This window comes from Chrysochloris asiatica, unplaced genomic scaffold (assembly GCF_000296735.1).
Source record: "Chrysochloris asiatica unplaced genomic scaffold, ChrAsi1.0 scaffold00157, whole genome shotgun sequence".
Lineage (NCBI taxonomy): Eukaryota > Metazoa > Chordata > Mammalia > Afrosoricida > Chrysochloridae > Chrysochloris > Chrysochloris asiatica.
The window spans coordinates 5,409,784-5,433,854 of record NW_006408675.1 but is presented as its reverse complement, the minus strand read 5'-3'; the positions used below and the strand labels follow the sequence as shown (position 1 = coordinate 5,433,854).

General features: G+C 40.0%; 1 protein-coding gene across 1 annotated transcript in view; it reads left to right on the top strand.

Moving 5' to 3' along the window:
• Positions 1-24,071, top strand: part of MAST4 (microtubule associated serine/threonine kinase family member 4) — an 880,190-nt gene that overhangs the window by 840,904 nt on the left and 15,215 nt on the right. The window contains exons 20-26 of the mRNA XM_006870995.1: positions 5,704-5,826; positions 6,049-6,161; positions 8,939-9,066; positions 9,393-9,628; positions 14,739-14,939; positions 17,224-17,453; positions 17,983-18,105. Of these exons, the coding sequence (XP_006871057.1) occupies positions 5,704-5,826; positions 6,049-6,161; positions 8,939-9,066; positions 9,393-9,628; positions 14,739-14,939; positions 17,224-17,453; positions 17,983-18,105 (1,154 nt within the window). The remainder of the gene's footprint in view (positions 1-5,703; positions 5,827-6,048; positions 6,162-8,938; positions 9,067-9,392; positions 9,629-14,738; positions 14,940-17,223; positions 17,454-17,982; positions 18,106-24,071) is intronic.

Sequence of the window (24,071 nt, the reverse complement as noted above, 5' to 3'; positions counted from 1 at the left end):
ATAGTGGACCCATCACTTAACTAGGAGTCCAAAGACATGTGTAGACCACTAAATAGGACTTGGCTCTTTAAATCTCTGTATTGTAAATCTAGTGCGGGGATTTGATAGATAAAGTTTAAAGTTCATTTAGCTCCATATTCTGCATCTCTAATGAAAAGAGAACTAGAAGAAAATGACACTAACCCCCTGTGTTTTGGGGCACTGGTTGGGCATAGATGAGTACCAGGATGCAGCAGGAGGCTCCGAGTGTTGGATTCAGGTCACACAACAGTGAATGGAGCACAACAGCAGGAATCAGGTGTTATGCTCAGTTCCCCAGAATCGGCAGTTATGAATCCATCAGCAAATTGATGCAGGAGAGATAGCAGAGTAGGATCCAAACTAAACAGTGCTCCCTCCTCATATCGTACATGGTACTATGACATCAGGGTCCATCTGTCAGTTTGTTGTACTGTTGTGGCTTGTGTGTTGCTGTGATGCTGGAAGTTATGCCACTGGTGTTTCAAATACCAACAAGGTTACCCATGGTGCATAGGTCTCAGCAGAGCTTCCAAACTAAGACACACTAGGAAGAAGGCCATGGTGATCTACTAAAAATGTTGGCCAGTGAAATCCCTATGCACAGCTGTGGAATGTTGATCTAGTACTAGAATATGAGACCCCCAAGTTGGAAGGCACTCAAAGTGTGACTGGGAAAGAGCTGCCTTCTCAAAGTAGTGTTGACCGTAATAACAAGGATGCAGCAATTCTTTTGGGACCTTCAATTGCTGATACCACTCAAAATAAAAAGAAACAGCTACAAACATCTGATAATAATCAGAATGTGAAATGTACGAAGTATGTATTTAGGGAAATGGAATGCTGTGAAAAATGAAATGGAACACTTAAAGATTGATACTGTAGGCAGTCATATGCTAAAATAGACCAGTATTGGCCATTTTGAATCAGACAATCATATGGTTTACTATGCTGGGAATTACAAATTGAAAAAAAAATGATGTTGCATTAATCATCCAAAGGAACATTTCAAGGTCTGTCCTGAAATACAGTGCTACCAGTGATAAAAGAACATCAATATGCATATAAGGAAGATCAGTTATTAAGATTATTACTCTTAGATAAAGAAATTGAAGATTTTTTTACCAACTTCTGCTGTTGAGATTGATCCAACGTGCATTCAAGAAGCACTGTTAATTACTTGTGGTTAGAATGCAGGCACCCTGGTCCTGGTGTGATGCTGTAGGGTGTAAGCAATGGGCTGCTAAATGCAAGGTCAGCAGTTCAAAACCACCAGTCAATCCTTGGAAACCCTAAACAGTGGCTCTCTGAGTTAGAACCGACTCTACAGCATTTAACAAAAAAACAACAGCATGCAAACATTGGGAAGGAAGAAGGGAATTTGATCATGGTGATAGTAATGACACTGAGATTGCATGATAGAATTTTGCAAGACAAATGACTTATTCATTGCAAGTATGGTGTTTTTCAAGCAGCATAAACAGCAACTCTACACATACACCTCACCTGATGGAATACACACCAATCAAATTGACTACTGTGGAAAGAGATAATGGAATAGTTCAATGTCATCAGTCAGAACAAGGTCAGGAGCTTACTATGGAACATTGCTCATATACAAGTTCAAGTTGAAGCAAAGAAAATTATTACAAGTGCATGTGAGCCAATGTATAACCTTTAGTATATTCCATGTGAATTTAGAGAACATCTCAAGTATAGATTTGATGTATTGAATGCTGTTGAACAAAGACTAGATATATTGTGGGATGATGACATCAAGGACATCATACATGAAGAAAGAAAAAAGTAATAAAAAGAAAGGGGGGTGGCAAAATTGATGTCAGAAGGAGACCCTGAATGTAAAGTGAATTCAAGAAATGATTGCATAGAAGAGCTGAATAGAAGAATCCGCAGGGCATCTAGAAAAGACAAAATAAACTATATAACGAAATGTGCAAAGACCTGGAGTTAGAAAATCAAAAAGGAAGAACACGTTCACATTTCTCAAGAAAGAACTGAAGAAAAATTCAACCCTTGAGTTGTAATATTGAAGGGTTCTATGCATAAAATGGGGTCTGATGTGATGCTGGAAGATAAGCACTGGCCTGCTAACCACAAGGTCAACAGCTTAAACACACCAGCTACTTCTTGGAAACCCTATAGAATGTTGCCATGCCATGAATGGGAACTGACTCAACAGTATTTAGCACCAACAAAACATGTGCAAATATTAAATGACACAGGAAGTTCACAGGGAGATAGAAGGAACACACAGATTTTTCTACCAAGAAGAATGGGTTGACATTCAACAATTTTAAGAGATAGCAAATGATCAAGAGCTGATGATATCGAAGGAATAAATACACGCTCCACTAAAAGCACTGACAAAAAACAAGGTTCCAGGAATTGACTGAATACCAATTGAAATGTTTCAGCAAGTAGATATAATGCTAGAAGCACTCCCTCGTCTATGCCAAGAATTTAGAAGACAGTTACCTGGCCAACCAACTGGAAGAGGTCCATATAAGGTCATTCCAAAGAAAGGTGATCCATCAGAATACAGAATTTATCCAACAGTATCATTAATAGCACACAAAAGTAATGTTTTACTGAAGATCATTCAAAAATGGTTGCAGTAGTCCACCAGCAGATAACTAACATGCAGAAGCTCTTATATATATAGACCAAGAGGCAGTCATTCAAACAGAATAAGGGGATACTGCATGGTTTAAAATCAGGAAAGCTGTGTGTCAGGGTTGTATCCTTTCACTACACTTATTCATCCTGTGTGCTGAACAAATAATCTGAGAAGCAGCACTATCTGAAGAAGAATGTGGCATCAGGATTGGAAGAAGAATCATTAACAACATGTTACATGCAGATGACATAATGATGATTTCAGCTTGCTGAAAGTGCAGAGCACTTGAAACACTTACTGATAAAGATCAAAGTATAGATTGCACCTCAATATAATGAAAACCCAAATCTACACAACTGAACCAGTAAACAACATCATGATAAATGCAAAAAAGATTGAAGTTGTCACGGACTTAATTTTACTTTTAGCTCATATTAACATCCATGGAAACAACAGTCAAGAAATTAAGTGACATGTGACATCGGGAAAATCTTCTGCAAGAGACTTCTTTAAAGTGTTAAAAGATGTCGCTTTGAGGACTGAGGTGCACCTCACCCAAGCCATGGTAATTTCAGTCACCTCATATGTATTCGAAAGCAAGACAGTGAGTAAGGGAGACCAAATAAGAATTGATGCCTTTGAAATATGGTGTTGGTGAAGGTACATATTGACTATGCCATGAAGTGGTAGAAGAACAAACAAATCTGTCTTGGAGTAAGTGTAGTCAGAATGACCCTTGGCAGCAAGGAGACAAGACTTCACCTCACATACTTGAGACATGTCACCAGAAGGGACCAGTCCCTGAGGAGGAACAGCATGCCTAGTAAAAGTAGCAAGTCACTGAAAATTAGGCAAACCTTCAGGAAGATGAATTGGCACATTGGCTCCAACAGTGGCCTCAAACATGGCAGCTATTGTGAGAATGGCTCAGGACTGGACAGTGTTTAGTCCTTGTATACACAGGGTCACTATGAGTCAACAACAACAACCATGGCACTGTGAATGAGCCTGGATGTTTTGAGACAGATATAGATACACACCCTTGAATCCTTTTACTCTTTTTTGGTCCAGAATACTTTTTTGCATATCTTTAGTTTTTCCATCCAAAAATGGAGTTATATAGTCATTCAGGAAGTTGCATTAAATGATTTAATTGAAGGAAATAAGAGGAATATAACATCTAGTGAAATACTTTTTACAAAATTCATCCTCAAAGCATAGCTAGTGATGTTACTGTGGTTGTGTTTAACATTGAAAATTAAAAAAGACAAACCCAATGCCGTGAAGTCCATTCCTATTCAGAGTGGTCCCATAGGACAGAGTAGAACTGCACCTTTGGATTTCCAAGACTATAAATCTTGATGTGAACTGACAGCGTTATCTTTCTCCTGCAGAACAGTTGGTGGGTTCGAACTGCTCGTCTTTCAGTTAGTAGCCCAACATGTAACCCACTATGCCACTGGGGCTCTTGTGTTTAACATTAGACTTCAGTAGTAGCGTAGTGCTTACGAATCGAGCTGCGAACCGCAAGGTCAGCAGTTTGAAACTACTAGCTGTTCCGTGGGAGAAAGATGAGGTGTTCTGCTCCCGTAAAGATTTACAACCTCGGAAACCCTGTGCAGGGTCGCTATGAGTCAGAACCAACTCCATGGCACATAACAACAACAACAACAACAATTATGTCAGAAACACAGAAATGGGATCCTAGATAAGCTAAGAATTCTAATGAAATGCTTTGTGAATTTATCTCCCCACTTGATCCTTTTCCCTTCATTGCATTTTTTTTTTTCAGAGCACCCAATTCCTCTGGCGGGATTTGGAGTTAGTTGTGCTTTGTGCTAGAGGGTCCCCAGGGGCACAGAGCCTTCACATCTCTGAACCACACAGACAGCCCCACCCCACTTCCCACCCCCAATCAGGACCATGAGGCCCTTTTCAATTCAACATCTGTTTCTCATCCTTATTCTGTTTGTAACCCACAGAGGACAGGGTGAGAGGTTTGGTAAACAGGCTTTTCTCTCCCATCTCAAGGAGCATCTCCTGGCAGAAAGTGGGATTAGCGCCTGGAATGGGTCTTGGGCGAAACCTCTTTATGGTGATTTTGTAGGTTTGATTCTCACCAATAGTATGTGAGCTGGTGGCAGGGAGAGGACCTGATTCTCACTCCATGATTTTATAGCATATGCGCCTTCTTCTCTTTACATCACGGGTAGTGGTCACACTTTTGCTGTGGCTTGTTCTTTAAAATCATAACCCCCAAAATAAAAACCAAACCAGCTGATAATCGAGTTAATTCTGACTCAGGATGACCCCTGTGCTTCAAAGTAGAACACTCCTTTGCAGGGTTTGCACATTTGTGGCCATTTGGAATCAGATTTCCAGGCCTTTTTTCTACACCCCAACTGGGTGTAGATGCAGTTGAAAACATTATTTCACTGAGCTGTGCTATCATGCTCACTTGGCAAAAAGGAACTGGAAACTTTGGAATTGTGATTGATTGCCATCAAAATACATTAAAACTCTGTCAAACAGATTTGTGTGTTTCTTATTTAAGAATCTGTAATTCATGTAATCCAATTCCTACCTATGCTAATGAGCAATCCAATAAAATTGAATGGTAACCATTACCTAGTATTTAGGGAAAAATTCATCATTATTAACCTTGCCTCCAGAGGAAATATTGCTGTGAACATATTTTGAGCCTTGTTGGAATTTCTTTGGGTTTGTAATGAGCGAATCTGCTTTGAGCCAACATGCGTCCACATCCCCAGGTTCAGCATAATGTGATTTTAAGTGGCCACATCATTAACCTTTGAAAAATGGAGGAAGTCATGGAAAAATTCACAAAGAAAATCTCGACCATAGCAACTGCTGTTAGCAACATGGGCTTTTCTCCTGGTAAATTGTGGTTGGGAGTCTTGGTTGTAGAATGAAAAAACTAAAAAGTTTCTTTATTTCTCTGCTTATAGCAATTTTGGGGGTTCTTAAAAGTTGATGTTTATCTTTGCCTACAAAATACTTTAATATTCTCCCCTCACGCTTCCTAGGTGGCGCATATGAAGTCAAGCAACACCGATTCTTCCGATCCTTAGACTGGAACACTTTGCTGAGACAGAAGGCAGAATTCATCCCACAACTGGAATCGGAAGATGACACCAGTTATTTTGATAGTATGTACATTATCTGACATCATGCAGTGTTCATTGATTACTTTGTAGATCATCATCTATACTTCTCGTGGTACCTTCCGATCTAGAACCTACAATGAGCTCTATGAACCCATGAGTTCTTACACATAATGTGGATTTGAGCTAGAAACTCATTTTTAAAATATTTCCATTAAAAGCTGAAATTCCAGGTAATTGGAGCTGTTCCCACACATTTCTCTGCAGCTCGGTCAGAGAAGTATCACCATATGGAAACGGAGGAAGAAGATGATACAAATGATGAAGACTTTACTGTGGAAATAAGGCAGTTTTCCTCATGTTCGCATAGGTTTTCAAAAGTAAGTGGCATTCGGCATAAGCATATAGATTCTTTCTGGGTGACTCTCCCTCTGGACAGTTAGGTACTGCCTCTAAACACCTGGCTAGAATCATAAAAACCAGCCATCCTTTTTGGGCATTGGGATCTCCTGTGATTAAAACCATTTTGTGTTTTGTTTTGTTTTGTTTTAAGAAAAGTGACCCTGTGGTCTTGGCATTCTATGCAAAGTCCTCCCACCCCTGTGGGTGTATAGTCTCTGTTTCACTCTCTACACAGTAAGACCTTTATTTACTGAAGGTTCAGACTCACACTCATGGCCACATCTGTGGAATATGTGATAGTCATTTAGAGCATGCAAGCCGTGCACACCCCTCTTTCTGTCTCAGTGCCAGGCTGTGGCAGCCTCCCATCATATCCTCTAAGTCTGTGGGACTCCGGTGTGCGGGAAGCCCTCTGCCTGGTGTTACACAGAATACAACACCAAGGAGAAGAACTTAGTCCTTTACGTAAGCAAAGGCTCCTGGGGACGGTTGACTGTGGGATGGGAAACTCTTGTAAGCACTGATACAAACTATTATTTAGCTTTTTAAAGAGGCAATAGGAAGCCAAGTTAGAATTTTGCCAACAGTTGTTGTTTTTAAGTGCCATCAAGTCATGGAGGAAAATAAAATTATTGCTTGAGAAAGACGCTTTTGCACTATTAATGGTAAGATTAAGAACAAACAACAAAACCAGACAGTTGTGAAACTGGACAGGACCCTAGGATGCTGGGAATGAGCCTGGAGAACACTCTACCTCCTTTTGCTATTGCTTTTGCTAAACACTGCATGTTTTCTGTTGCCATGGCATTTTGCATGATTATTGATTAGGTTTTCTCTAACATTTGGTCAATCTAAAGTGTTCTGTAGGGTTTTCAGAGTGGTTTCCTTAAGTGTACCTCAGAATTATTCAGCAGGGATTTCCCTGAAGGGGCTGGTGGCAAGGCTGTCCTGGAGCTCAGACAGGAACTGTGATGGCAGTGAGAGTGAGGCTTAGAACAGCACCTGTCTCTGACCCATCAAAGCTATCCCTAAACACTATTTCCTTCTTTATCTGTAGATGACATTTCACTTTACCTCCGCCTCCAGTTATTTAGCCACCTTTCTCAGGATCCAGGTGCGCAGTCCAAGTAGTTTGTGTTCTTGTTACTGGCTGCTATCAAGTTAATTCTGACTCAGTGCAAGCTGATGTGTGCAGCTAAAGTGCTACACAGGGTTTTCAGGGATGTGACTCTTCAGCAAGTCACCAGGCCTGTCTTGTAAAGCGCATCTCGGTGAGTACGGACGGCCAAGCTTTCAGCTAGCAGTGGAGCACCTGCTGATTATAGGAGGTCTAAAGGCCATTACTGGAGTCCTTGTGTGGCGCTGTGGGTTAATGCGCCAGACTGCAAAGCCATTTGAACTGCAAGGTCAGTGGTTCAAGTTCACCAGCTGCTCCTTGGAAACCCTATACAGGGTCGCTATGGGTTGGAATCAACTCAACGGCACTTAACAACAACAAAGGCCATTTCTGGTGTGGCGCTGTGGGTTAATGCACTAGACTGCAAAGTCGTTTGAACAACAAGGTCAGCAGTTCAAGTTCACCAACCGCTCCTTGGAAATTCTATACAGGGTCACTATAGTCAGAACCGACACAATGGCACTTAACAACAACAATAACAAAGGCCATTCCAAGAGTGCTGTGGCTTTGTTGAATAGGCACTGGATTGCTAACCACAAGGTTGGTGGTATAAGCCTACCGGTTGTTCCTCAGGAGATAAATGAGGCGTTCTGCTCCCGTAAAGATTTGCAGCCTTGGAAACCCTGCAGAACCACTGTGATTCCGAACCTACTGAATGGTACTTAACAACAAGAACAAAGGTCTTTTGCAAGGAGCCCTGGTATCACAGTGGTTAAGGGAGCTTGAGTCTTAACCAAAAGTTCAGCAATCCATCCCTTATTTTGTGCTGGAGGGTGGCTACGAGTCAGAATCTACTTGAGTTTGAACTGCCGACCTTGCGGTTCAAACTGACCTTCTGTCCAGTGCTTTATCCCAAAGCTCCACAGCAGGACTCGAGAGTAGTAGTAGGTTTTGTTTTGTTTTAAAGTCATTCCACAAAGCAGCAAATGGCAGAATAGGACAGAGCGTGCTTCCTGTACTTCTCAAACCCAGTTAGACCTTTCCAGAGGCCATATGAGACCCATGGTTTGCCTAAACTCTGGTCTCCTCCAGGAATTCCAGTACCAGCATACAAAGTTTTCTGTCTGTGTATGTGATTTGTAAACCTAGCAAATATATCTGGCTTTTTATGACCATATATGTACAACATTTTCCCTCCTAGGTCTTGAAACAGGTAATTTATTCTTCTCTTCACAGTCAAGTCCAATTCATTTTTCTCCTTCCCACCCCTGACTGGTAGCCATTAAATCTTTTTCTCCGTGAGTTTCTTTTTTTGATTGACTTTATGGTTAAAAAGTAATCTAGGATATACATTGATCCCCAAGCCCACATCTATAGATTTTGTTTGCAGTCTGTACTGCAATATTGTGAGAGATGGTGATGAATTCATAGTTCCCACTCCAAAAAAAAAGAAGAAAAAAATATTTTCTGTTGACTTGTCATCTCAGGACTCTAGTAAACAGCATTGGAATGCTCTTCTACGTTCATGGTCCCAATCCAAACTTTAGTTACATTTTCACAGTTTCCTCCAATTTTTTTTCTCTTTAGACAAACTATTTCAAGACTTTATTAAAGATGCATTGATTATTTGCCTTTTAGGTTTTCAGCAGTATAGATCGAATAACTCAGAATTCAGGAGAAGAGAAGGAAGACTCTGGAGACAAAACCAAGAGCACAACGTTGCCGTCCACGGAAACATTGAGCTGGAGTTCAGAATATTCTGAAATGTATGTGAAATGTCTGTTAAGTACTATCAGAAGCAGTAGCTAATAGAGCAGTGGTTCTCCAACAAACAGCCTCGGAATCACCTGGCAGGCTTGTTAAAACATAAATTGCTGGGCCCAGCCAACATTTCTGATCTGGTAGAGCTGAAGTGGAGACTGAGACAACATTGATGTCACTGGTTTGGGCTACACTTGGAGAATGACTGCTTTTAGCTGTATCTTGGTTAGAGACTCACCCAAGTCCCATTTTCACCTAGTTTCTTCAGAAAGCAACTTTGAATGCAGTTTCCTAGTGTATATACATGACTTTGTTTTTATTTTTAATTAAGGCAACAGTTATCCACATCCAACTCTTCAGATACTGAAAGCAACAGACATAAACTCAGTTCTGGCCTGCTTCCCAAACTGGCTATTTCAACAGAGGTAGAACAAGATGGAGCTTCCACCTGTGCTGGAGAACCCCATGAAGAGCCAGAAAAGCCAGTCCTTCCTGCTGAAGAAGGTGCTCAGGAGGAGCCTGAAGTCACCACCCCAGCCAGCACCATCAGCAGCTCCACACTGTCAGGTAAGTTACGTAACGTAAAGCTGGCCATCACATCCTCCATCATGTTGAAAAGTGACTCTTCCAGCTCTAAGTCCCAGAGCTGCTATAGGCCAAGTGGTAATTTATAGTACCAGACTCTTTCCATGATCCGGCTTCTTGGGGTTGGGAAACAATCTTCTAAATATAATCTAGTATCTCAGATACTCCTTTAGCATTAACCATACAGCACTTAATTTTGACCTTCACTTTCCCAGTTGGATTTCCGTGTAATCTTTTGATAGCAGTCAGAGCATGCCAATGTAGCATGTTCTCAGTTGTTGATGCAAAAGCAGGTCTTATGGAATTGCATCTAACTCCCAAGCTTTGGGAGTAAAGAAGATAATATCACGTAGTGAAAGTAATCAAATTGTTAGAATTACCCTTGATAATTTCTTGAATCACCCTTTAGGTATAATATAAAACCAGCTATAGAAATGGGTGATTGTCTTTTTTAAAGTAGTGGGCTTGAGTTAAGAAGCTAAGTTGTGCCACATCACTTCTTTTTCCACATTAAACTTACACTGAGTACAAGAAGCTTATGCTGTGAGATTCATAGATGCTTTCCTGCGTAGCTAGGGTCTGAACTTCCTGAATTGCTTGGGTAAGGGGTCACAGATGCTAGCATGGCTTCAGTAGGTATTTTATCTACATATGTAACAAGTCCACTAGTAACATGAGTTACCCTTCCAGTCTGTGCATAAGTGGAATCAAAGACTCTTGAGACATTTTGCTTATTGGGATGCAGTCTTGGCAAGGATCTTGGTCCTTTTCTTTGAAAGCATTTTATAAAATGTTTCTTTTGTGGGAAATAACCTTGTTAACACTAGGACCAGCATCTTCCCAGGTTTCTGATGCTTACTGTATCATGAATACACAATGTCAAATTTGTACTTCCTTAGAGCAAGCCTTTTATGTGCATTTAAAATATTATCTGATTTATAAAAATATTATATACAGCATATCCTTTTGCAGAGTAAGACATATCTCTGCCTTTTCCTAAAGATAAGACATGGCTATGGCTGAAAGGTTGCTACAATCAATGTTTTCATTAAACCATATTCAACAGGCTATATTTATAACCATGAATGATTCCAAGATCATCGTGAACAATTTTTTAACTGATCAAATAGTCATGGTATAAACTTTGCATTTTTTCTTAATCATTTAAAGAAATGAAAAAAAAAATACTTTTTTTTAGACGGAATTTATTTCAGCCTCACCAAAATGTTTAGTTATGTTGTAGATTAGTTGTTGTTAAGTGCAGTTGAGCCAGTTCTGACTCATATATAGCAACCCTGTATATATGTAATGTCGGGTTTCCAAGGCACAAGCAGCTGGTGAGTTTGAACTGCTGAACTTGTGCTTCAATCCAGCCTTGAAGTTGAACTTTACTTATGCTTATAGTTTATCATGGAGAGCACTGGTAGCATGGTAGGAGAAGTACTATGTTGCTAACCACAAGGTTGGCAGTTCAAGCCCACCAGTTGCTCCATGGGAGAAAAATGAAGCTTTTTGCTCCTGTAGAGAATTATAGACTCAGAAACCCTAGAAAGGATTGCTATGAGTTGGAACCTAATAGCAACAACAACATAGTTTATCATAGGAAAAAATGTTAGATTTTCAGTTCTCTCTTCATCTCCATTCTCCTTCATGTTGGATAATTCCACATCTCTTAACCCTTCTTAATAAAGAGAATACAATTAATTAGTCCAAGATTCTGGACCATTTGTATTTTATCTTTATCATCAAATCAAATGTAAATGCCTTAGTATTTTATATTCCTGGTTTTGATGGTCTCTACCAGCTTCTTAGTTATTGTTTGACCTTGGATAGAGTATCTTTACCTCCATTTAAAATTTATTCATAATATGGTAAGTTGTTTACAATTTCTTAGTCTCTTACTCCTACTCACTATCAAAAAGGTAGGAGGTAAAGGGAGGGAAAAAGTGTCTAAGCATTTGATTGATTATTTTCATAATTAAAAAAAAAAAAAAAAAAACCTGCCTAGGCCCTGCCATGCATTTTGATTAATAGATTCAAACCACCTTTGTCTCTCTCCCCCATATACACATTTCACATAATCAAAGACCTTGGAGGCTGTATAGAATAGAGGGATGAGCTGATGCGCTCATAGCCAAGGGTAATTAGGGACCTTGAAAAGCGTGACTGTAGTAAAATTAAATTTGTTGATTTTTATATTGCTCCACCATCATGAAGAAGGAACCCTTGACATTTAGAGAACATTGAGGTGACATTATCCACCATTGGCAGAAAGGAAGCACATATTCTGTGCAGTGCTATGAAATGAGATGGCTGATACAAGAGGTAGGACATGGTGAAAGAGAAGATTGTATTCTCACACTCGGCCTTTGGGGGAAGTGTATCTTTATACCTGTTCCTCTCTTTTCAAAACTTTCTATTTAAAGCAGTGAAAAGTAAGCATTCTGAAATCTTAGGTCTAGTGCTCACAGGTAACCAACAATTACTCCTTGTGACAAGATTTAGCTTTTTGTTTTATACTTGTCAGTGATCCCATCCAAACCAAATGTGAAAAGAGAAGAAGGAAGCCAGGTATAGGTAGTCCCTGACTTAGGATAGAGTTCTAATGCAAGTCTAATACCTCATTTTTTCCCTTAGTTTTTATTGTTACTGCCTTTTATTACCAGTATCTTTCTAACTTTGTCTTTGGGTGTTGGAAGCATTGTATCTGAGGATGATTACATCATCACATTGCATGGTGCAATATTGTATCTAGTACATAATACTAATAATAATATGTTCCTCTACTGAAACTATAATGTGATTCCTCTTAACTCAAATATGTTGTAAGTCAAAGACTATCTGTATTGTTAAGTGTATAATTTATCTAAAGGCAGGCACACATGTTTTGAGATGAGATTTGTATGTGTGAAGCAGGTTTTGACCAACATGTAATAGCCCTCCAGCAATTTATTTATTTAGATTGAGTTGGAGTAGGTATACTGAAATTGAGTTTGACATATATGATTTGAAGGATTGTTGATATTTGCCTTAAGATAATCTTCTATCATTGGTCAAATTTCGCTCACATCCCATGGAAGTCCATGAATCTCTGCCTCTCTACAGCTCAACAGGTGTATTGCATCCAAGTCTGTTCCAACACGTCCTAGACATCCCTTAGACTGGGCCAGAGCTGTATGATCTAGGCCACCTCAGGTAAAGTAGGGCTGAGCTTCAACTATACAGCTGAGTACTGTGAATAGTGCAATAGCACAAATGTTCATTAACTCAAATTAAGCCTAGTTCTTTCCTGAGCAAAGATTGTGACTAGAACAGCCCTTTCAAATGTGCTGGCTAGTCTTTCCAAGGATTGTTTATGATGGTATTAAATTCTCTGCATGGACTGCGTATCTTAAAATGATGATGAAAACCCAGCCCACTGATATTGAGTTGATTCCAACTCATAGTGGTCCTATATAAGGTTTCTGAGACTGTAAATCTTTATGGGAATAGAAAGCTTCATCTTTCTCTTGAGGAGTGTCTGGTGGGTTTGACCACCCACCTTTCAGTTAATAGCCCAATGCTTATCCCACCACTGTGGCTATAGCAAGGGCTGATGGTTTTTAAAGCCAAGATACTTATTATGTAAAATGAAGTAAAAATGATATGAGCATTATTTTCTTTCTATATAGAAAAGATGTGTTGTTGAAATGAAATAAAACTGACAGCCTACATGTAAAAGAAAGAGTTGAAGGGACCCCTAGGGTGGCTGTTCAGCATTAGCTTTTCTGTGAGGGACTCACCATGCCTCTCTTGCTTGGGAACATTCTTTATTTATTCTTGGTCTCTGCAGCCACCAGACTTATGTCTGTAATTTTCCATTTCTGCCTCCTCTTACATGATTGTACTCTTTAATGGTCCACTGGTTAGGGGAGTCCTAAATTTTTGATTGAAAAATAACTCCAGTTTACAATCAGTGTTAATGAAGTTAGAAATAAAGACCTGGCTTTGACTTAGGACAGGATCTTCCCAAGCCACATAACTTCAGAGAGGAGAGCAGCGTATGAGTCTCTGAAAGCCAGGAAGATGATGAGTTGCTAAATTCAGTATCACAAAACATCCTTTGTGTTTCCTGTTAAATTTACAAGAGACTTAGAGGAAAATGTGATATATGGTATGAGAAGAAAAGGAGACACTCTTGACAGTTTTCTGTAGATTATATACTTGAACCTTGCATGAGGTATGCCCTAGGAAGATGGTAGTAGATGACACAGGTGTTAGCCTACAGGGAAGATTAACTGTCTGGGTGTCAAGAATGATCATTAACAATACTGAGAATGATGATAATCATCGCATAAAGTGGGTGCTCATGGCTCATAAAGTAATCTTTGGCTTATTGCATGGCCTTTCATGGCATGGTGAAGAGTTTTCTCTACAACGCTTGTAGAATACAGAGTCTTTCTAGAAAGATTCATAGTTCTTATCTATGACCACCACCAGACTGTCAATGTGTTATATTTTAGTGGCTTACATGTTGCTGTGAGGCTGGAAACTGTGCCACTGGTTCTTCACACAATGGACCAGTTCCGTGGAGCTTCTAGACTAAGACAAATTAGGAAGAATGGGCTGATGATCTTCTTTCAAAAACTGGCCAGTGATAACCCTGTAGGTCAGAACAGAGTATTGTCAGATATGCTGACAGATGAGCCCCCATTTGGAAGGCACTGGGAGTACACAGTGACCACAACAATGCACTGAAGCATACCATCAATCACAAAGAAGGTGCAGGACCAGGCAGTGTTTAGCAACTAACAAAACCTATGCATGAAAGGACTTGTGGTCTTTTAGTTAAGTGGAGTAGTTGATCAGAAATCAGCAGACATGTTGTCCTTTGAACATAACCTGAATGCACACCTCTTTCATCTCTTTCTCTTTCATATCACCTTTCTCAAACCTTCCCTGTGTTGTCAATGTGCACCTGGTGCTATGTGGACTGATGAACCACTTGGGAGTGTACTTCCAAGCTTTTGTCTTTCCTTCTCTTTCTTCCCCTCTCCCACCTCTACTGTCCTTGGTTTTTCTTCAACATGTTTATTCCTTCTTCTTTGTACAGTTGGCAGTTTTTCAGAGCACTTGGATCAGATAAATGGACGCAGCGAGTGTGTGGACAGTACAGATAATTCCTCAAAGCCCTCCAGTGAACCCGCTTCCCACATGGCTCGGCAGCGATTAGAAAGCACAGAAAAAAAGAAAATCGCGGGCAAAGTCACAAAGTCCCTTTCTGCCAGTGCCCTGTCCCTCATGATCCCAGGAGGTAGAGAGACATCTACTTGCATGAAATTGTGTGTGGTTTGTGCATGTGGTCCTCACCCCGCTTCCCTAGTTTGGAATGCTGATTGAGATGCAAGATATTTTGGAACAATCATGGATGATCTCCCAGCTCAACTCACATAGCTTCTATAGGCAAATCCCAGATTTCTTCCTGCAGAACCTCCACACCCCACCAAAGAGCATGTGGCTATTTCATGCCACTTCCTTCTGTATCAGAGACGAACAAGCCTTCCTTCCCATGGCTTATTTCTTTTGTTTTCTTTCTTTTTCTTGTCTTCCAAGTGAAGTCATAAATTTCCCTCCTCTGAATAATTTTTCTTCCCTAGACTATGCATCATTTATACAGTTTACAGAGCTGTATATAGAATCTGTGTAAGAGAGCTAACTATAGTTTTTTTCTCTTGTAATTAATGAGGAAATAGACACAGGGAATATAAGCTTTTCGTTTCTGGGATGAACAAAGTCAGAGACAGCCCTGAAATTATGTTTTCCTAACCCTGTCTGTTGAGCTATGCCTCCTCCTACTGGTAGTCAAATCATTTTCTGCCCTGTTGTGGAAAACTAGGCTTAATTATGGTTTTATTGTGAATTTGCACTGTTTTTCCACAGTCTGGTTTTACTTCTACTGATCACTAAGTCTGTAGTGATTTCACTGTCAGAGATGAAATATACACCCTGGTGGTTGTGACTTATCACTTAAATGAGAGCAAGAGAGTAGAAGTGGGCATTGAATTAGATTTCCCTGACTTGTATCTGGAATACAGACCACGTATAAAAGAGATTGTGTACATTTTTTTTAATTTCATATTTTTGCAGGAGGAAATTTGATCTAATCATATGCTCATTTGCGGGTAGTGTTTGCTCTAGCAAATCCAGTTTTCTGGGGGACATCCCATTTAGCACCATAAAACAATCACTGATTTCTCTACTTTAATATAACCATTTATAACCCAACGGTGATCACTCCCAACACAGCTGTGTGGTGGGAAGGTAAGTTTGAAATAGGTCCATGTTTGAAAGCTGGTGGAAAATCCTTCATTTTGATAGAGAAAATGCTAAATTTGTGGAGATGAGAGTAAAGAATTGGGTGTGTCCATATAGATGTTCTTCCCACTAGCTTATTATAACTTCCCTGCCCACCAGGGTGCTAACTAGTATTTTGATTAGACAGAAGACAGCCAGCAAAATAGAACCAAGAAGTGCTATGAAGTCAGAGCAAAAGCATACAGTGGTAACACATTGAGCTTTGTTCCTTTTTGGACAACTATAGCAATTGGACCAAAGGCAGAAGGTATACCTTTGGCTTTTTGTAGTGGGGCTACAATAGTACTGGTTAGTTTGAAACACAGCTCTGACTGAGCTCATATTTAAACCTCGGCATTTTTGCAGATAATTCTTTCTCTCAGAATCACATACTTATATACATCTATACACACATACATAGATCATTTTAATGACTAAGTAAGATCGATTTAGATTCATGTAAATGTTATATTGATATGAACTACAGATTAAAAGTGTGCTTGCCTATAAGACAAGGACAACAGTATGAATTGACTTTTAAAAATTTTTTTCTATTTCCCTCACTTGCTTTATCTTCTTAAAAACTTTATTGTTACAAGTGCAGGTGATAGACAAAGAGAATCATCAGTTGTTAAACAAAATAATGAGTCACTCCTGGGAAGTTGCCATTGTTCTGTTTTGTTGTTGTTTTAATGATAATCTGGTCGCTTGATAGCATTGTGAAAACAACATTGTAAATCCTCTTCCTGACCAGAGATGTTTGAAAAGGATCATGTTAAAGTTATTAAAGGCAAGATTTTCGAGTCTGAGTATCTTGCACATGGCTTATACAGTTCTCTCTGTATGAGAATATACTTGAAATAAATGCCCTGATGACTTATTTCTTTAATAAAATTTCAAGTATTAACTAAAGATAGCACAGCCAGAAAGTACCTAGTCTTTGTGTATTTTAACACTAGTGCAGAAAACTTAAAAATTAAAACTTTAGGGTATTTAGTAAAGCATTAATTAAAATGGAAACAATTTCAAAGTCTCCTTGACAGTCTTCTCTTTGGAAGTCCATGTTAATGACCAGTATAATATAGACACTTTTGCATAATTTCTTCTTGATTTGGCTGTTGTAAATGAATGGATTTATTTTTTGACTATGCTTCCAAACCTAGCAGGGCTGATGTGGTCAGGGCTGGCTGCATGGATGTCAGTGGAACTGGGGTCCACTTTAATGACACTCTTCTTTGTCGTAGATATGTTTGCTGTTTCTCCACTGGGAAGTCCAATGTCTCCCCATTCCCTGTCATCAGACCCGTCTTCTTCACGAGATTCCTCTCCCAGCCGAGATTCTTCTGCAGCATCAGCCAGTCCACATCAGCCCATTGTGATCCACAGTTCAGGAAAGAATTATGGTTTTGCCATCCGAGCCATCCGGGTATACGTAGGAGATAGTGACATCTACACAGTGCACCATATTGTTTGGGTAAGACCAATAGTCTCATACTTGTAGCTTTTTGTTTCCAACCAAATTGGAGAATGGTTTTACTAGTTAAAGCACAGTTATTGTCAAATGCATTTCCTGTTAAGCTGCATTTGATAAATGCTTAATTTTTACATTAGTGTTCTTTCCTTGATTTATATTGTAGAATTAAATCTAGCAAAATTAATCCTTTCTTACACTGCTGTAAGCTGTTCATGCAGCATTGTTCACTTTGTATACCTAATAGAAATAAAGAATCCTATTACTATCCTCCTTTTCTTCTCTTTTTCTTAGTTCTTTTCCTGACCTTCTTTTTAAAAACGTCCTTCTCAATTCATCTGAATTTTTTTTTTTTTAAAGAAACCAGAGGGCTCACTCTCTGTGAGAATGATGACAGAACAGGAATGGAGTTTTGATTTCCCATTAAGAACTTAGGAACATTTGCTGATGAACTCAGAGTAGTCTACCAAAAGAAATAGTTCGGGTCATTCTTTGTTTGCTTATGAACCTATATTCTCCTCTTGGACTTTAGAATGTAGAAGAAGGAAGTCCAGCATGCCAGGCAGGACTGAAGGCTGGGGATCTGATAACACATATCAATGGAGAACCAGTGCATGGACTTGTCCACACAGAAGTAATAGAGCTCCTAATAAAGGTACTGTCTTTTTACACATCATGACCATGCAGAAGAGATAAGTCTCCAGAAGTATCTAGTACTACCAAGAGATTGATGTTTTCCCATTGCTTAGCCACATTCACTTTCATTATGTGAAAGTATTAAGTATGCTAAGGTTTAATGCAAAGAAAGCGATTTTGAGTTCTTTGTTTTTGTATCAGGAAAAAAATAACTTCATATATCCACCAAGACCTCATAATTTAAATTTATTTTCACTCTGATTAGGACTTGCCTTTGTTTCATGTACGTCATGTAGTGAAATCTGCTTGGTGTTCTCCTGTGCTCATGTTCTTCAGGAACTTCATAGCTTTTATTCTAGTATATTAGAAGTCAAATTGGTATTAAACTGTGAAGTTGGTTCTGTAGGTTTAATCAGAGAAGTGGATTTCTTTTGAAAGAATTATAAATACATGTTCTGACCTCCTGTTATGGTGCTGTAGGATCAGCACTAGACAGCGAACCACAAAATTGGCAGTTCAACTCCACTAGCTGCTCCTTGGAAACCCTATATAGAGTCGCTATAAATTGGAACCAACTCAACAGCACTTAACAACAATACATGTTCTACAACGGTAAGTCAAACTACACTCCAGTTACACAGCAGCTAGTGGATTTGAACCGCCAATTTTGTGGTTCATCGCAGTCCAGTGCTGATGACAACATTGAGTGTCCACATGAAATGATTCTGTCTGATAGATGAGTCACAGTGGATTATGTGGCAAATCATTTGTAATTCAGCTGTGTCTCTGCCTATGCAATAATCCACAACAGACTTGGATTTTGAAAAGTTTGTGTGAAATGGGTACCGAAATATCTCACAGAAGCGATTGGATATCTGCAAACAAAATTTGGACCCATACTTGAAGGAATGTAAAAGTGTCTTAAAAGAAAAATCATTACTGGTGACGAGACATGGATTCATCGCTACAAGCCTGAGAGTAAACGACAGAGTATGGAATAGAAACATCCTCAGTTGCCAAGCAAGAAAATTCCAAAGTCAGCTATCAGCTATCAGCTGGAATTCTTTAGGGCCTGTATTGGAATACCAACGGAAAAATGGTTCAGAAATCACCAGTGCTTTTTACAGTGATGTGCTCACTGAAGAGCTGATGCCTAAACTTCAGATTACATGAAGATGACTGCCATCCAAGGACCTTGTGACCTTGCATGACAATGCACATGCGCACACCACTGCTCACGCTGTTGACACTCTGAGAAACTTCGTTTCGAGGTGCTAAAGCATTTTTCCTATAGTCCTGATGTTGCTTGGTCCCTGAAAGCAGTCCTTAGAGGAGGAAAATTCACCTCTGATGAAGAAGTGAAGACAGCTCAGCCTAAAACATTTTTTAATAAATGAATATGGAAACTTGTTGACAAATGGACAAAGTGTATTGAAAAGCAAGGAGATTATGTTGAAAATAATGTATTCATCTTTTCTAAAAGTTGGTTAAATTCTACAGAGTAAAGATAATTTTTGACTCACCATCATATGAATTATAAAAGTAATTGATGGTTTAAGAAGGAATTTCAGCATATTAGGCCTCTTTCCCCCCTCTTGCCAATCAATTTGGAGAGTTCATTTTTATTTAGAAGGAAGTCTATGAGGTAAGAAGATCACAAGAAGCATGAATCTGAGCAAAGGAAAAAGAGAGCATATAGACTAATCTTCTCAGGTTGACCTGTTGAGTTAGGTGTGTTGCTACCAGATGATTCTAGAGTATAAAATTATAGCTCTAAATATATATCTAATCCTCACCACTGGACCAATAAACAACATTCTTATCAATGGAGAAAAGATTGAAGTTGTCAAGGACTTCATTCTTCTTGGATCAACTATCAACACTCACGGAAGTAGCAGTCAAGAGATCAGACGACGTATTGCACTGGGCAAATCTGCTGCACAGGAACTTTTTAAAGTATTGAAGAGCAGAGATGTCAGCTTGAGGACTAAGGTGCGCCTGACCCAGGCCATTGTGTTTTCAATAGCCTCATATGGATGCGAAAGCTGGACAGTGAATAAGGAGGATCATAGAAGAATTGATGCCTTTGAGTTGTGGTGTTGGAGGAGAATACTGAAAGTGCCATGGACTGCCAAAAGAACCAATAGATCTGTTTTGGAAGAAGTGCAGCCAGAGTGCTCCTTGGAGGCCAGGATGGCTAAGCTTCGTCTCTCCTACTTTGGACATATTGTCCAGAGGAAACAATCGTTGGAGAAGGATGTCTTGCTGGGTAGGGTGGAGGGTCAGAGAAAAAGAGGAAGACCCCCAACGAGATGGATCAGCCAGGTGGCATCATTGATGGACTCAAGTGTGGCAGCAGTAGTGAGATTGGCCCAGGATCGAAGATTGTTTCGTTCTGCTGTGCATGGGGTCGCTATGAGTCGGTTCTGACTCGATGACACCTGACAACAACAACAAACAAATATACATCTAGTTGAAAACAAATAAAGATGACTTTAGATTTGATTTTAACTTTTTTTTTTTTTTTGAAAAAGAAAGCTAATTTATCTGTGATCAAAACTACAATCTCCACCTGTAAGGCTATTTTTACAAATTAACAAACAAATTGAGCTCACTTCTCAAGCAATGTATTTCAGACTTTTAAAAAGAGCTGAGCTCACTTTTCAAGCAATGCATTTCAGATGTTTTAAAGGAGCTATCAGACATAAAAAAATGTCCGCTTGAGGACTAAGGTACACCTGATGCAAGCCATGGTATTTTTAATAACCTCATATGCATGCGAAAGCTGGACAGTGAATAAGGAAGACCATAGAAGAATTGATGCTTTTGAGTTATGGTGTTGGAGGAGAATATTGAAAATACCATGGGCTGCCAAAAGAACAAACCGATCTTTATTGGAAGAAGTACAACCAGAGTGCTTGTTGGAGGCCAAGATGGCCAAACTTTGTCTCTCATACTTCGGACTTATTGTTAGGAGGGACCAGTCGCTGGAGAAGGCTATCATGTTTGGCAAGGTGGAGGGTCAGAGAAAAAGAGCAAGACTCTCAACGAGATGGATTGACAAAAGTGGCAGCAGCAGTGGGCTCAAGTGTGGCAACAATAGTGAGGTTGGCCCAGGACCGGGCAGTGTTTTGTTCTGTTCAGCATAGGGTCACTATGAGTCAGCACCTAACAACAACATCAGACATACAAATGTGAACCATAGCTTGAACCATAACCTATTTAGGGAGATGAAGCTTAAGTACATATACTGTTATTATGTGCTACTCAAACTGGCTCTTGACTCATTGTGACCCTGTAGGACAGACTAGAACTGTTCCACGGGGTTTCCAAGGCTGTAATCTTTATGGGTGCCCTGGTGTGGTGCTGTAGGATACTAAGCGAAAGGCAACCCCACCACATGCTCCTTGGCAGTCCTCTCCTGGGTTGCAATGAGTTGGAACCAACTGGATGGCGCTTTACAAGAACAACAAATCTTTCTGGAGGAACTCTGGTAGCAAAAGATCTGTACTTCAAACCCACCTCTGACCACAGGAAAAGATGTGGTAGTCGTCTTCTGTAAAGATTTCATCCTCGGAAATCTATGGGGCAGTTCTGCTCTGCCCCACAGAGGCCTGGTGCGGTGCTGAGGGTTAATGTGCTGGCCGCAAAGTCAGTTTGAACTGCAAGGTCGGCAGTTCAAGCTCATCAGACGCTCCTTGTTTACCCTCTACAGGGTCACTATGAGTCAGCACTGACTCGATGGCAGTTAACAACAACACTCTGCCCCATAGGTATCAACTTGATCGCAGTGGTTTTGTTGTAATCTTTATGGAAGCAGATAGCCAAATCTTTCTATACTGGAGTCAATGGTGAATTCAAACCACTGACTTTCAGTCAGCAGTCAGATACTTAACTGCTGTACCACCAAGGGTGGTATCTATGCTCTAGATATAACTATGTATCTATGATATAACTGCTGTATATTCTGACCATTTCTGGAGCAGATACAGTTTGCCTTGCTTACTGTGTAATCCATCCTGCTCAAGGATTGATTCTGTAAGAAGATGCTACGGAGTTGGGAGAGACATAGATACCAACCATACCTGTTGTTATTGTTAAGTGCCGTCTAGTCAGTTCCGACTCATAGTGGCCCTGGATACAGTTTCTGAAGAGTGGCTGGTGAGCTTGAACCTCCAACTTTGTGGTTTACACTGACCTTGCAGTCCAGCACATTAACCCATAATGCCACACCAGCCATACCTAGAAGCAGAAATTTTGATGTGGTAGAAAAACATGTAAAATTGTTCACTACAGATTAGTAAGCAAGTACCGGTAACCCCATGTTTGCCTTGCTTACTGGAAAATACGACAGCAGCCACATACCATAGTAAACATTGGTAATGTGGACAATAAAGTTTAGTCCGGGCCCTAGAACAGTACCAGAGATGTAGGTAAAATAGCAGACTACAGCTTTAGTCAGGACTTTAGCAGAGGAAAGAAGAATTGGATACTTCTAGACAGAGTGAGAAGGGCCATCACAGAGCAGTGGCACTGAGCTGGCACTTGAAGGGAATTAGGGATTAGAAAGACAATACAGGGAAGAAGGTATGCAAAGACGTTCAAAAGCAAGTGCGACTCAATGACATTCTTCTGCCTTCCCTATCATTCCTCCAGCAATGCAGGTATATTTTCCAGAAGATTCGGGGTCTGACCCTAGTTTGCGGCCCTGTAGGATAAACATTGGACCTTTAGCTGCAAGGTTGGCATTACAAATCCATCAGCTGCTTTTTGGAAACCCTATATAGGGTCTCGTTGAGTCAGAACTGACTTGATGGCACTTAACAACAGCAACAATAGCATTCATATCCAAAGATCACAAGAGAGTTCTTGCAGTTGATTAATTCACAGCATTAATGATATTTTCATCTTGGACTCAAGTCCCATGGGTGATTGGGCGGCTAATGCTTGCTGTCATGCATACCTTGAGGGCGTTTCCCTAACTTTCTCACAAGTGCATGCTATTGATCACGGAGAGGATGGTGCTGAATAATGAGAGCGTATTACAGAGTCATCGGCCTGATTGAAAATCATCTTATGTTCAAGTTGAACACAGCAAATCTGACAACCAATGAGAAGTGGAGTTACTTTTTAATTCTCTGTGGAATCCCTAATGCCTGGTAGCTAGGTAGGTGCACAGTGAATGCTTGTTGAATTGATACAGACTATCAGATTGTCCTTTCCTTATCCAAAGTTACCATAAGAGGAGCCAAGTGCCACATGACTACTTTTGTTGTATTTTGACTCAGATCTGAACATACACTGCCATTGAGCTTGGTAGTAAAAGCCTTAAGATGATTGAAGCTAGTCTATATGGATACTAAATGGAAACAAATGGCACTTCTGACCTTAGTTTTTAAATTCTATTTACTATCTACCTCTGATAATATTCTTTGACCTACTGAGATGTCCATGAAAGGAGAGGCAGATCAAGATTGCTGCCTTTGGTATCCCTTTACTGTGAAATTCGTGTGAAATGACTTCAGCACCGCCAAGACAAAATTCTAGGAAAGGTACAGAGTCCTGAATCTCATTAAATTCATCTCATGGTATCCTATCAGCACCTGTTGTGTCATTGCTGGGCTGCAGATCTACTCATAGTGAAGGAAGGGCCTGATGTTGTTGTCAAGTGCTGTCAAGTTGGTTCTGACTCATAGTGACCCTATATAGGGTTTTTCAACTGACTTTGCAATTCAAACCCATCTTCTGGTGCAGTGTTCCAAAGAAGAGTCTAGGAAGGTTTTTATTTCCCTTTTTCTCCCCTATAACAAATATATATGTTGTTGTCAAGTACCACTGAGTCAGTTCTGATTCATAACAGCCCTGTAGAGGGCTTCCAAGAAGTGGCTGGTGGATTTGAACCACTGACACTGTAGCATCAGCAGTGGACTGCTTACCATAGGCTGGCAGTTCAAACCCACCAGTCACTCCTTGGAAACCCTATAT